Consider the following 14,671-nt stretch of genomic DNA (forward strand, 5'->3'; position numbering starts at 1 on the left):
TGTGTCACATCGTGACTGGCTCAGGCTGGAAAAGGAAACAGAAATTATGTTCCTTTTCTGTGACTCAGTACTGACAGCTTAGGAGTGTCAAGAACTTGGGTTCCATTGTGAGAGAAGTGAAAGTCAGTAGAGCAAGTAAATGCCCCCTCCCCCACTGTTACCCTCTGTAGGGTTGCTCAGTTCAGCAGAAGCTGAGCAGTGAAAGCAGTGAAACCACCCTCTCCACACAACACTCTCCTCTCCAGAATCACGTGTGCACTGGGTGCTCGCTGGATCACCGGGGAATCTGCAAACTACCAACAGAGGGGAGAGTGGAGCCTTTAACAGAGGATCTGAATCAGATCAGAAATGTTTATGGGCCGTCATTGATCTTCAGACACTCTAATCTCTGATCTCCGAATTTCACCCAAACAATGTCTTTCACAAGATTTTTTTTATTTAAAGAAAATATGTTGCATGCTCCATGTTCATCAGGTCAGGCATTGACAACCTATTTCTGTCTGTCCTAAGATGTTCGAAGGAAACACAAGGAGACTCTGCGGGCACAAACTGAAAAACTGAGAGTGAACACGATCCTGATGAGGGAGAAGGTGAAGGTTTTCCAGCTGGTTGATCGATACGTTGAGCTCACGGTCATTTCTACTGTTCGAGATCGGACACTGGTGGAACATGAGCTGCTGGCAAGAGGCAGAGACCACGAGGAGTGGAGAGAAAAAGGTCTCCGTGGTAAGCTAGAAAAAATCCGGACTGATCAGTTATTCAAGAAGAGCTTTGTTCAAAAATTGAAAAGATCTATCTTTAGAAACAAATCAGGGATGTCCGCAGCAGTGGCCGGAGTCCCAGGGATCGGGAAAACAACAATGGTACAAAAGATTGTTTACGACTGGGCCGAGAGGAAGATATACCAACAATTCCAGTTTGTCTTCAGTTTCAAATTCCGGGATTTAAACACCATTAACTGCAGAATAAACCTGAAGGAACTGATTCTGGATCAGTATCCTTACTTTGGGAATATCCTGAGAGAGGTCTGGAAGAACCCAGAGGGACTGCTGTTTATATTCGATGGTTTGGATGAATTCAAGCACAGAATCGATTTTGCAGACAGTCGGAGAGATACAGAACCCAGGCACCAGTGTCCAGATCCCGAGTGGTGGTGTGAAGTGTCTGACACTGTGTACAGTTTAATCCAGGGCAAGCTGCTCCCAGGGTGTTCAGTGCTGGTGACCACCCGTCCCACTGCGTTACATTTATTGGAAAAGGCAGAGATCAGTGTCTGGGCTGAAATCCTGGGATTTGTTGGTGAGGAACGGAAGGAATATTTCATCAGGTATTTTGAAGATCAGACGGTGGCGGAAGCTGTTTTCAAACACGTGAAGGAGAACGAGGTCCTGTACACCATGAGCTACAACCCCTCCTACTGCTGGATCCTCGCTCTGGCACTGGGCCCCTTCTTCACACAAAGAGTCAGGGACCCACAGCGAGTTCCCAAGACCATCACCCAACTGTACTCCTACTATATTTACAACATCCTGAAAAACCATGGCCGTGAGATTGAGAACCCCCGTGATGTGTTACTCAGAGTTGGTCAGATGGCCTTCAGAGGAGTGTCGGAGAAGAAGATTGTGTTTACAGGTGGAGATTTGATCAACTACAATCTGCAGCCTTCCCAGTTTCTGTCCGGGTTCCTGATGGAGCTTTTGGAGAGAGAGGATTCTGCCCGGAGCATGGTGTACACATTCCCACACCTCACCATCCAAGAGTTTGTAGCTGCAGTCGCACAATTCCTGATCCCAGATGGCAGAGATATCATGAAACTCCTCACTGAAGCCCACTGCGTGAGGGATGGGCGATTTGAGGTATTTCTCCGTTTTGTTGCTGGTCTCTCCAACCCAATGACAGCTCGGGGTCTGGAGGAGTTTCTGGGTCCATTTCCCAATGAAACAACCTGCCGGGTGATTGACTGGGTGAAGGAGGAGGTTAAACGCCGAAGTGGAAACACAAGGAGTGAAGCTGGTAAAAGGAGCCTCCTGAACACATTGCACTACCTGTTTGAGTCTCAGAATCGTGTACTGGCTCAGGCCGCACTGAGATCTGTGGAAAGGATTTCACTCAGTGGAATGACACTGACCCCGATTGACTGCGCGGTCCTGTCTCATGTCATCGGACTCTGTGATACAATAAAACAGCTCGACCTGGAGAACTGCCACATTCAGTATGAGGGAATACAGCGGCTGGGACCCGGGTTGCATAAGTGCCAGGAGTTGAGGTAACTTGATTTATCTCTCACTCTGATCTGTGAAACTGTTCCATCGTGTTGTTTCAATGTAAAGGAATTTTGGTAAATTTGTAGTAAATCAGATTGTGAAGAATTGTGACAAATGCCCAGGGGATCAGTCAGTAATTCCCCAAGGACGGGAGGGTTCTGTGGTTCCTTGTGAAGGGATGTTGGAGACTTCATCAGATCAGTGAACGACGGCCATTGGTTGAATGGTAGTAAATCACAGGAATGGCCGTGTTTCTCGCTGCCTGTGACACGTCCATTGACAATGTTCCTTCTCACTGTGACTGACACCCAGACCGACACTGACTGTAGCAGGTGGGTCAGAGATGCACAACCCCTTCCCGGTGAGGGACAAGAGACCGTCAGCAGACTGTCCCAGTGAGAAGGAAAGAAATACCATTGTGAGATTGTCCTCCCACTGCCCTTCCCCGTGTGTGACTTTGCTCACTTCCAGATACACAAAGAGCGAGGGCGCATCTCCTCTGGGCCTCTGTTCAGACCCAACACACACGTACAAAAAATGTCTGCGTCCTCTCGTCTTGTAGGATTATCGTTTACCCTTGGAATCCTCCTGTGGGACTTCTCATCCCAATCTCCCTTCCATTCTTTGGAATCTCGCCCCCATCCCCATTCCTCCCGTGGACTCTCTATTACTCTTTCCTCATCCTCCTGTGGGATGTCTTGTCCACACACCCCACCACCCTTCCTGTGAGATCTCTCTTCCCTATCCCCCTTCCTTTTGTGGGATCTCTCCTCCCCATCCCTCTTCCTCCTGTGGGATCTCTCTTCCCCATCCCCCTTCCTCCTGTGAGATCGCTCTTCCCCATCCCCCTTCCTTCTATGGATTTCTCTTCCCTATCCCTTCCTGCTGTTGGAATTCTCTTCCCCATACCCTTTCCTCCTGTGGGATCTCTCTCCCCCATCGAATTCTTCCTGTCGGATCTCTCTTTGGCATGCCCCATTGTCCTGTGGAATTTCTCTTCCCCGACCCCCTTCCTCCTGTGAGATTTCTCTTCCCAATCCCACATCCTCCTGTGGGAACTCTGTTCCACATCCCTCTCCCTCCTGGCCGATCTCTTAACCCCTTCCCCCTTCATCCTGTTTATTTTCTGTCTATATCCCCCTTCCTCCTGTGGGATCTCTCTTCCCCATGCCTCATCCTCCCGTGGGATCTCTCTTCCACACTCCCATGCCGGCTGTGGGATCTCCCTTCCCCATCCCCCGACCTCCTGTGGGATCTCTTCCCCATCCCCATTCCCCTTTTGCTTGTGGGAACTCTCCTCCCCATAGAATCATAAAATCATAGAACACTACAGCACAGAAAACAAGCCATTCGGTCCTTCTAGTCTGTACCGAAACCTTATTCCGCTAGTTCCATTGACCTGCTCCCAGTCCATAACCCTCCAGTCCTCTCCCATCCATGTATCTATCCAATTTATTCTTAAAGCTTAAGAGTGAGTCCGTATTTTCCACATCAGATGGCAGCTCGTTCCACACTCTCGCCACCCTCTGAGTGAATTTCCTCCTAATGCTCCCCCTAAACCTTTCCCCTTTCACGCTGAAGCCATGTCTTCTCATATTTATCTCTCCTAATCTATGTGGAAAGAGCCTATTCGCATTTACCCTGTCTATACCCTCATAATATTGTAAACCTCTATCAAATCTCCCCTCATTCTTCTGCACTCCAAGGAATAAAGTCGTAACCTGTTCAATCTTTCCCTGTAACTCAACTCCTGAAGACCTGGCAACATCCTAGTAAATCTTCTCTGCACTTTTTCAAACTTACCGATATCCTTCCTATAGTTAGGTGATCAGAACTGCACACAATACTCCAAATTTGGCCTCACCAATGTCTTATACAACCTCACCATAATATTCCAACTCCTATACTCAGTACTTTGATTTATGAATGACAGGATGCCAAAAGCCTTCTTTACAACCCTGTCTACCTGTGATGCCACTTTCAGGGAATTATGTATCGGAACCCCCAGCTCCCTTTGTTCCTCCGCACTCTTCAGTGCCCTACCATTTATCGTGTATGTCGTACCTTGATTTGTCCTTCCAAAATGGAACACCTCACACTTGTCTGCATTAAATTCCATCTGCCATTTTCTGGCCCATTCTTCCAGTTGGTTCAGATCCCTCTGCAAGCTTTGAAAGCCTTCCTCGCTGTCCACAATGCCTACATCTTAGTGTCATCCGCAAACCTGTTGATACAATTTATCTCATTATCATCTAGATAATTGATACAGACAACAAACAACAATGGTCCCAGCACAGATCCCTGAGACACACCACTAGTCACAGGCCTCCAGTCTGAGAAGCAATCATCCACTACCACTCTCTGTCTTCTCCCACACAGTCAATTCAAATCCAGTTTACAACCTCTCCATGGATACCTTGTGTCTGGACCTTTAGAACTAACCTTTTATGTGGAACTTTGTCAACGGCCTTACAAAAGTCAATGTAGACATCATCCACAGCCTTTCCTTCATATGTATTCTTGGTAACATCCTCGAAAAACACTACAGGATTCATTAAACATGGTCTACCACACACAAAGCCATGCTGACTATCTTTTATCAGCCCTTGGCTGTCCAAATCCTTGTATATCCGATCTCTCAGAACACCTTCCAATAATTTACCTACTACTGATGTCAGGCTCACTGGCCTGTAATGACCTGGTGTACTTTTGGAGCCTTTTTCAAACAACAGAACAACATGAGCTACCCTCCAATCCTCCGGCACCACACCCCTGGCTGAGGACATTTTAAATATTTCTGCCAGGGCCCCTGCAATTTCTACACAAGTCTCTCTCAAGGTCCGAGGGAATATCACGTCAGGCCCGGGGGATTAATCTACCTTTATTCACTGTAAGGCAGCAAGCAGCTCCTCCTCTTTAAACTCTATATGTTCCATGACACTACTGTTTGTTTCCCTTAATTCCATATCCGCTATGCCAGTTTCCTGAGTAAACACTGACGCAAAAAAACTGTTTAAGATCTCCCCCATCTCGTGAGGCTCCACACAGAGATGACCACTCTGAACTTCTAGGGGACCAATTTTGTCCTTTACTATCCTTTTACTCTTAATATACTTGTAGAAACCCTTCGGGTTTACCTTCACATTATCCGCCAAAGCAACCTCATGTCTTCTTTTTGCCTTCCTGATTTCCTTCTTTAGTATTTGCTTACATTTTCTATACTCTTCAAGTACCTCATTTGTTCCTTGTTTCCTATAGCTGCTAAACACCTACTTAAGCAGATCGCCAATATCCCTTGAAAACCAAGGTTCCCTCTGCCTGTTAACTTTGCCTTTAATCCTGGCAGGAACATGCAAACTCTGCACTCTCAAAATTTCACCCTTGAAGGCGTTCCACTTACTGAACACATCCTTGCCAGAAAACAACTTATCCCAATCCACTCTTCCCGGATCTTCTCTCATTTCCACAAAATTGGCCTTTCTCCAATTCAGAACCTTAACTGGCGGACCAGTCCTATCCTCATCCATCATTATCTTGAAACTAATGACATTATGGTCACTGGACCCAAAATGTTCACCGACACATACTTCTGTCACCTGACCTGTCTGGTTACTTAATAGGAGATCAGGTACTGCACCCTCTCTCGTTGATACCTCAATGTATTGATTTAGAAAACTTTCCTGACACATTTGACAAACTCCACGCCATCTAACCCTTTCCCAGAATGGGAGTCCCCGTCAATATGTGGGAAGTTAAAATCCCCTACGATTATGACTTTCTGTTTCTTACATTGGTGTGCTACCTCTCTACAGATTTGCTCCTCGAATTCTCTCTGACTACTGGGCGGTCTATAATACAACCCTATTAGTGTGGTCACATCTTCCCCGTTCCTCAGCTCCACCCATATGGCCTCTGTAGATGAACCCTCCGGGCTGTCCCGTCTACGCACAGCTGTGATATTCCCCTGACTGGTAATGCCACTCCGCCCCCTTTCATCCCTCCCCTCTATCACATCTGAAACAATGGAAACCCGGAACATGAAGCTGCCAGTCCTGACCCTCCTGCAAACCAAGTCTTACTAATAGCAATAATGTCGATATCATCGTGCCAATCCACGATCTAAACTCATCTGCCTTACCTGCAATACTCCTTGCATTGAAATAGATGCACCTGAGAACATTTCTATCACATACAAACCATTGATATCTGTCTATAGAAGCAGTCCTCGCATGACCCTTATCCTCCACCACCTCACTATCTGCTCTAACACTCTGGTTCCCCTCCCCCTGCAACCTTGTTTAAAACCCCCGGAGCAGAACTTGCTAACCTACCGGCCAGGATGTTAGTCCTCCAGTTCCCCTCCAGTTCAGGTGCAAACTGTCCAATTCGAACTGGTCCCACCTCCCCTGGAAGAAAGCCCAATTGTCCAGAAACGTGAACCCCTCCCTCATGCATCATCCCCTCAGCCATGTATTTAGCTGCATTATCTTCCTATTTCTAGCCTCACTAGCACGTGGCACAGGTAGCAATCCTCCTGTGAGATCTCGCTTTCCCATCCCCCTTTCATCCTCTGGGCTCTCTGTTCCCACTCCCCCATCCTTCCAACTGTTGGATCTCTCCTCAGCATCCCCTTTCCTCCAATGGGATCTCTCCTACTCATCCCCCAACCTCCTGTTTGATCTCACTTCCCCACCCACTTCCTCCTGTCTCATCTCTCTTCCCCATGCCCCATCATCCTATGTGATCTCTCTTCCCCATTCCCCTTCCTTCTGTGGGATTTCTCTCCCCCATCCACTTTCACCCTGTGGGATCTCTCATCCCCATCCCCCTTCCTCTGGTGGTATCTCTCTCTCCCATCCCCCTTCCTCCTGTGGGATCTCTTCCCCATTACCCTTCCTCCTGTGGGATCTCTCTCTCCCATCCCGCTTCTTCCTTTGGGATCTCTCTTCCCTATCCCCCTTCCTCCTGTGGGATCTCTCTTCCCCATCTCCCTTCCTCCTGTGAGATCTCTCTTCCCTATCCCCCTTCCTTTTGTGGGATCTCTCCTCCCCATCCCCCTTGCTCCTGTGAGATCGCTCTTCCCCATCCCCCTTCCTCCTGTGGGGTCTGTCTTCCCCAACCCCCTTCCTCCTGTGGGATCTCTCTTCCCCATCCCCCTTCCTCCTGTGGGATCTCTTCCCCAACCCCCTTCCTCCTGTGGGATCTCGCTTCCCCATCCCCCTTCCTCCTTTGGGATCTCTTCCCCCCCGTCCCCCTTCCTCCTGTGGGATCTCTCTTCCCCATCCCCCTTCCTCCTCTGGGATCTCTTCCCCAACCCCCTACCTCCTGTGGGATCTCTCTTCCCCATTCCTTTAGCTTGGGTGGGTCTATTTCGCTGTGTCCCATTGACATTTCTGCATTTCGGTCAGAAACACTTTTCTCTCCATTGGGGAATGGGACAGTATATGTGGGGTTTAGAGGGTCACACCGACAGACGAAATTACCGACATTCGGTAAATACACTGGAGCTGGGCAGTGAGGGACAGTGACAGTGATGGGAACTCCGATCAGTGATTCACTGGACAGTTTAATGTTTCCTGAAATATCCGAGTGACAGAAATTCCCCCAGACCCACAGTTTGAATCAGTTTGTTTATCAATCTGTCGGTTTGTGTTTAGACTTGGGCATAATGACCTGGGAGATTCAGGAGTGAAACTGGTGTCTGCGGCTCTGAGGAACCCGGAGTGTAAAATACAGACACTGTGGTAAGTACCAGACTGTGGGAGATTGTGTTTACAGTCACTGGGTGTCTGACACTGAGAATGAATGTGATCAGTAGACACACAGAAAACATACAGGACAATGCAGGCCCTTCGGCCCACAAAGCCGTGCTGAACATTTTTCTACCTTAGAATTATCTCGGTTTTACCCATAGTGCTCTATATTTCTAAGCTCCATGTAGCCATCCTGGAGTTTAAAGTTTTCGCCTCCAGCAGCCCACTGTTAAAACTATGCCCTCTCGTGCTAGCCATTTCAACCCTGGGGAGAAGACTCTGACTATCTACATGATCAATGCCTCTCATTATCTTGTACACCTCTATCAAATCACCTCTCATACTCCGTCACTCCAAGAGAAAAGGCTGAGTTCACTCAACCTGTTCTCATAAGGCATGCTCCCCAATCCAGGCAACATCCTTGTAAATCTCCTCTGCACCCTGTCTATGGTTTCCACATTTCACATCCTCCTCCTTGGAGATTGCTACCCATTCCTCTTCTACCAGTGGGATCTTTCTTCCACATCCCCCTTCCTCCTCTGGGATCTCCCCTCCCCGTCCCCCTTCCTCCTGTGGGGTCTCTCCTCCCCGTCCCCCTTCCTCCTGTGGGGTCTCTCCTCCCAGTCCCCCTTCCTCCAGTGGGGTCTCTCGGCCCCGTCCCCCTTCCTACTGTGGGGTCTCTCCTCCCCGTCACCCTTCCTCCTGTGGGGTCTCTCCTCCCCGTCCCCCTTCCTCCTGTGGGGTCTCTCCTCCCCGTCCCCCTTCCTCCTCTGGGATCTCCCCTCCCCGTCCCCCTTCCTCCTGTGGGGTCTCTCCTCCCCATCCCCCTTCCTCCTGTGGGGTCTCTCCTCCCCGTCCCCCTTCCTCCAGTGGGGTCTCTCGGCCCCGTCCCCCTTCCTCCTCTGGGATCTCCCCTCCACGTCCCCCTTCCTCCTGTGGGATATCAGCTCCCCGTCCCCCTTCCTCCTGTGGGATCTATCCACCCCGTCCCCCTTCCGCCTGTGGGATCTCGTCCCAGTCCCCCTTCCGCCTGTGGGGTCTCTCCTCCCCGTCCCCCTTCCTCCTGTGGGGTCTCTCTTCCCCGTCACCATTCCTCCTGTGGGGTCTCTCCTGCCCGTCCCCCTTCCTCCTGTGGGGTCTCTCCTTCCCGTCACCCTTACTCCTGTGGGATATCTCCTCCCCGTCCCCTTCCTCCTGTGGGATCTCCCCTCCCCGTCCCCCTTCCTCCTGTGGGATCTCTCCTCACCATCCCCCTTCCTCCTGTGGGGTCTATCCTCCCCGACCCCCTTCCGCCTGTGGGGTCTCTCGGCCCTTTCCCCCTTCCTCCTGTGGGATCTCGTCCCCTTCCTCCTTCCTCCTGTGGGATCTCTCCTCCGCGTCCCCCTTCCTCCTGTGGGGTCTCTCCTCCCCGTCCCCCTTCCTCCTGTGGGATCTCTCCTCCCTGTCCCCCTTCCTCCTGTGTGGTCTCTCCTCCCCGTCCCCCTTCCTCCTGTGGGATCTCTGCTCCCCGTCCCCCTTCCTCCTGTGGGGTCTCTGCTCCCCGTCCCCCTTCCTCCTGTGGGGTCACTGCTCCCCGTCCCCCTGACTCCTGTAGGATCTCTCCTCCCCGTCCCTCTGACTCCTGTGGGATCTCTGCTCCCCGTCCCCCTTCCTCCTGTGGGATCTCGTCCCCGTCCACCTTCCCCCTGTGGGATCTCTCGGCCCCGTCCACCTTCCTCCTGTGGGATCTCTCCTCCCCGTCCCCCTTCCTCCTGTGGGGTCTCTCGGCCCCGTACCCCTTCCTCCTGTGGGGCTCTCCTCCCCGTCCCCCTTTCTCCTTTGGGGTCTCTCCTCCCCGTCCCACTTCCTCCTGTGGGGTCTCTCCTCCCCGACCCCCTTCCGCCTGTGGGGTCTATCCTCCCCGTCACCCTTCCTCCTGTGGGGTCTCCCCTCCCCGTCCCCCTTCCTCCTGTGGGGTCTCCCCTCCCCGTCCCCCTTCCTCCTGTGGGATCTCAGCTCCCTGTCCCCCTTCCTCCTTTGGGATCTCCCCTCCCCGTCCCCCTTCCTCCTGTGGGATCTCCCGTCCCCGTCCCCCTTCCTCCTGTGGGGTCTCTCCTCCCAGTCCCCCTTCCTCCTGTGGGATCTCTCCTGCCCGTCCCCCTTCCTCCTGTGGGGACTCTCCTGCCCGTCCCCCTTCCTCCTGTGTGGTCTCTCCTGCCCATCCCCCTTCCTCCTGTGGGGTCTCTCCTGCCCGTCCCCCTTCCTCCTGTGGGGTCTCTCCTCCCCATCCCCATTCCACCTGTGGGGTCTCTCCTCCCCGTCCCCCTTCCTCCTGTGGTGTCTCTCCTCCCCGTCCCCCTTCCGCCTGTGGGGACTCTCCTCCCCGTCCCCCTTCCTCCTGTGGGATCTCTCCTCCCCGTCCCCCTTCCTCCTGTGGGGTCTCTCGGCCCCGTACCCCTTCCTCCTGTGGGGCTCTCCTCCCCGTCCCCCTTTCTCCTTTGGGGTCTCTCCTCCCCGTCCCACTTCCTCCTGTGGGGTCTCTCCTCCCGACCCCCTTCCGCCTGTGGGGTCTATCCTCCCCGTCACCCTTCCTCCTGTGGGGTCTCCCCACCCCGTCCCCCTTCCTCCTGTGGGGTCTCCCCTCCCCGTCCCCCTTCCTCCTGTGGGATCTCAGCTCCCTGTCCCCCTTCCTCCTTTGGGATCTCCCCTCCCCGTCCCCCTTCCTCCTGTGGGATCTCCCGTCCCCGTCCCCCTTCGTCCTGTGGGGTCTCTCCTCCCAGTCCCCCTTCCTCCTGTGGGATCTCTCCTGCCCGTCCCCCTTCCTCCTGTGGGGACTCTCCTGCCCGTCCCCCTTCCTCCTGTGGGGTCTCTCCTGCCCATCCCCCTTCCTCCTGTGGGGTCTCTCCTGCCCGTCCCCCTTCCTCCTGTGGGGTCTCTCCTCCCCATCCCCATTCCACCTGTGGGGTCTCTCCTCCCCGTCCCCCTTCCTCCTGTGGTGTCTCTCCTCCCCGTCCCCCTTCCGCCTGTGGGGACTCTCCTCCCCGTCCCCCTTCCTCCTTTGGGATCTCCCCTCCCCGTCCCCCTTCCTCCTGTGGGATCTCCCGTCCCCGTCCCCCTTCCTCCTGTGGGGTCTCTCCTCCCAGTCCCCCTTCCTCCTGTGGGATCTCTCCTACCCGTCCCCCTTCCTCCTGTGGGGACCCTCCTGCCCGTCCCCCTTCCTCCTGTGGGGTCTCTCCTGCCCATCCCCCTTCCTCCTGTGGGGTCTCTCCTGCCCGTCCCCCTTCCTCCTGTGGGGTCTCCTCCCCATCCCCATTCCACCTGTGGGGTCTCTCCTCCCCGTCCCCCTTCCTCCTGTGGTGTCTCTCCTCCCCGTCCCCCTTCCACCTGTGGGGACTCTCCTCCCCGTCCCCCTTCCTCCTGTGGGATCTCTCCTCCCCGTCCCCCTTCCTCCTGTGGGGTCTCTCGGCCCCGTACCCCTTCCTCCTGTGGGGCTCTCCTCCCCGTCCCCCTTTCTCCTTTGGGGTCTCTCCTCCCCGTCCCACTTCCTCCTGTGGGGTCTCCCCTCCCCGTCCCCCTTCCTCCTGTGGGGTCTCCCCTCCCCGTCCCCCTTCCTCCTGTGGGATCTCAGCTCCCTGTCCCCCTTCCTCCTTTGGGATCTCCCCTCCCCTCCCCCTTCCTCCTGTGGGATCTCCCGTCCCCGTCCCCCTTCCTCCTGTGGGGTCTCTCCTCCCAGTCCCCCCTTCGTCCTGTGGATCTCTCCTGCCCGTCCCCCTTCCTCCTGTGGGGACTCTCCTGCCCGTCCCCCTTCCTCCTGTGGGGTATCTCCTGCCCATCCCCTTCCTCCTGTGGGGACTCTCTCCTGCCCGTCCCCCTTCCTCCTGTGGGGTCTCTCCTCCCCATCCCCATTCCACCTGTGGGGTCCTCTCCTCCCCGTCCCCCTTCCTCCTGTGGTGTCTCTCCTCCCCGTCCCCCTTCCGCCTGTGGGGACTCTCCTCCCCGTCCCCTTCCTCCTGTGGATCTCTCCTCCCCGTCCCCCTTCCTCCTGTGGGTCTCTCGGCCCCGTACCCCTTCCTCCTGTGGGGCTCTCCTCCCCGTCCCCCTTTCTCCTTTGGGTCTCTCATCCCCGACCCCCTTCCGCCTGTGGGGTCTATCCTCCCCGTCACCCTTCCTCCTGTGGGGTCTCCCCTCCCCGTCCCCCTTCCTCCTGTGGGGTCTCCCCTCCCCGTCCCCCTTCCTCCTGTGGGATCTCAGCTCCCTGTCCCCCTTCCTCCTTTGGGATCTCCCCTCCCCGTCCCCCTTCCTCCTGTGTGGTCTCTCCTCCCCGTCCCCCTTCCTCCTGTGGGATCTATGCTCCCCGTCCCCCTTCTCCTGTGGGGTCTCTGCTCCCCGTCCCCCTTCCTCCTGTGGGGTCACTGCTCCCCGTCCCTCCTGACTCCTGTAGGATCTCTCCTCCCCGTCCCTCTGACGCCTGTGGGATCTCTGCTCCTCGTCCCCCTTCCTCCTGTGGGATCTCGTCCCCGTCCACCTTCCCCCTGTGGGATCTCTCGGCCCCGTCCACCTTCCTCCTGTGGGATCTCTCCTCCCCGTCCCCCTTCCTCCTGTGGGTCTCTCGGCCCCGTACCCCATCCTCCTGTGGGGCTCTCCTCCCCGTCCCCCTTTCTCCTTTGGGGTCTCTCCTCCCCGTCCCACTTCCTCCTGTGGGGTCTCTCCTCCCCGACCCCCTTCCGCCTGTGGGGGTCTCTCGGCCACTCCCCCTTCCTCCTGTGGGGTCTCGTACCCTTCCTCCTTCCTCCTGTGGGGTCTATCCTCCCCGTCACCCTTCCTCCTGTGGGGTCTCCCCTCCCCGTCCCCCCTTCCTCCTGTGGGGTCTCCCCTCCCCGTCCCCCTTCCTCCTGTGGATCTCAGCTCCCTGTCCCCCTTCCTCCTTTGGGATCTCCCCTCCCCGTCCCCCTTCCTCCTGTGGGATCTCCCGTCCCCGTCCCCCTTCCTCCTGTGGGGTCTCTCCTCCCAGTCCCCCTTCCTCCTGTGGGATCTCTCCTGCCCGTCCCCCTTCCTCCTGTGGGACTCTCCTGCCCGTCCCCCTTCCTCCTGTGGGGTCTCTCCTGCCCATCCCCCTTCCTCCTGTGGGGTCTCTCCTGCCCGTCCCCCTTCCTCCTGTGGGGTCTCTCCTCTCCCCATCGCCATTCCACCTGTGGGGTCTCTCCTCCCCGTCCCCTTCCTCCTGTGGTGTCTCTCCTCCCCGTCCCCCTTCCGCCTGTGGGGACTCTCCTCCCGTCCCCCTTCCTCCTGTGGGATCTCTCCTCCCCGTCCCCCTTCCTCCTGTGGGGTCTCTCGGCCCCGTACCCCTTCCTCCTGTGGGCTCTCCTCCCGTCCCCCTTTCTCCTTTGGGGTCTCTCCTCCCCGTCCCACTTCCTCCTGTGGGTCTCTCCTCCCCGACACCCTTCCGCCTGTGGGGTCTATCCTCCCCCGTCACCCTTCTCCTGTGGGGTCTCCCCACCCCGTCCCCCTTCCTCCTGTGGGGTCTCCCCTCCCCGTCCCCCTTCCTCCTGTGGGGTCTCCCCTCCCCGTCCCCCTTCCTCCTGTGGGGTCTCCCCTCCCCGTCCCCCTTCCTCCTGTGGGATCTCAGCTCCCTGTCCCTCTTCCTCCTTTGGGATCTCCCCTCCCCGTCCCCCTTCCTCCTGTGGGATCTCCCGTCCCCGTCCCCCTTCCTCCTGTGGGGGTCTCTCCTCCCAGTCCCCCTTCCTCCTGTGGGATCTCTCCTGCCCCGTCCCCCTTCCTCCTGTGGGGACTCTCCTGCCCGTCCCCCTTCCTCCTGTGGGGTCTCTCCTGCCCATCCCCCTTCCTCCTGTGGGGTCTCTCCTGCCCGTCCCCCTTCCTCCTGTGGGGTCTCTCCTCCCCATCCCCATTCCACCTGTGGGGTCTCTCCTCCCCGTCCCCCTTCCTCCTGTGGTGTCTCTCCTCCCCGTCCCCCTTCCGCCTGTGGGGACTCTCCTCCCCGTCCCCCTTCCTCCTGTGGGATCTCTCCTCCCCGTCCCCCTTCCTCCTGTGGGGTCTCTCGGCCCCGTACCCCTTCCTCCTGTGGTGCTCTCCTCCCGGTCCCCCTTTCTCCTTTGGGGTCTCTCCTCCCCGACCCCCTTCCGCCTGTGGGGTCTATCCTCCCCGTCACCCTTCCTCCTGTGGGTCTCCCCTCCCCGTCCCCCTTCCTCCTGTGGGGTCTCCCCTCCCCGTCCCCCTTCCTCCTGTGGGATCTCAGCTCCCTGTCCCCCTTCCTCCTTTGGGATCTCCCCTCCCCGTCCCCCTTTCTCCTGTGTGGTCTCTCCTCCCCGTCCCCCTTCCTCCTGTGGGATCTCTGCTCCCCGTCCCCCTTCCTCCTGTGGGGTCTCTGCTCCCCGTCCCCCTTCCTCCTGTGGGGTCACTGCTCCCCGTCCCCCTGACTCCTGTAGGATCTCTCCTCCCGTCCCTCTGACGCCTGTGGGATCTCTGCTCCTCGTCCCCCTTCCTCCTGTGGGATCTCGTCCCCGTCCACCTTACCCCTGTGGGATCTCTCGGCCCCGTCCACCTTCCTCCTGTGGGATCTCTCCTCCCCGTCCCCCTTCCTCCTGTGGGGTCTCTCGGCCGTACCCCATCCTCCTGTGGGGCTCTCCTCCCCGTCCCCTTTCTCCTTTGGGGTCTCTC

The 14,671-nt window shown here is 56.2% G+C and overlaps 1 protein-coding gene and 1 long non-coding RNA gene across 8 annotated transcripts in view; one reads left to right on the forward strand and one right to left on the reverse strand.

Moving 5' to 3' along the window:
- The window catches only part of LOC132387568 (uncharacterized), a 90,864-nt gene that overhangs the window by 15,803 nt on the left and 60,390 nt on the right, over window positions 1-14,671 (reverse strand). For 3 of the 4 annotated variants that reach the window (XR_009509932.1, XR_009509933.1, XR_009509934.1), the window contains exon 3: window positions 4,329-4,488. This is a non-coding gene — a long non-coding RNA (uncharacterized LOC132387568). Of the gene's footprint in view, window positions 1-3,152; window positions 4,489-14,671 lie in introns of those variants that run through there. The other variant, XR_009509931.1, reaches the window with a different exon arrangement.
- Window positions 1-14,671, forward strand: part of LOC132387564 (NACHT, LRR and PYD domains-containing protein 12-like) — a 90,190-nt gene that overhangs the window by 13,761 nt on the left and 61,758 nt on the right. For all 4 annotated transcript variants that reach the window (XM_059959947.1, XM_059959949.1, XM_059959948.1 and 1 more), the window contains 2 exons: window positions 511-2,266; window positions 7,922-8,008. In XM_059959947.1, coding sequence (XP_059815930.1) covers window positions 511-2,266; window positions 7,922-8,008 — 1,843 coding nt within the window. The remainder of the gene's footprint in view (window positions 1-510; window positions 2,267-7,921; window positions 8,009-14,671) is intronic.

Source organism: Hypanus sabinus, unplaced genomic scaffold (assembly GCF_030144855.1).
Source record: "Hypanus sabinus isolate sHypSab1 unplaced genomic scaffold, sHypSab1.hap1 scaffold_199, whole genome shotgun sequence".
Lineage (NCBI taxonomy): Eukaryota > Metazoa > Chordata > Chondrichthyes > Myliobatiformes > Dasyatidae > Hypanus > Hypanus sabinus.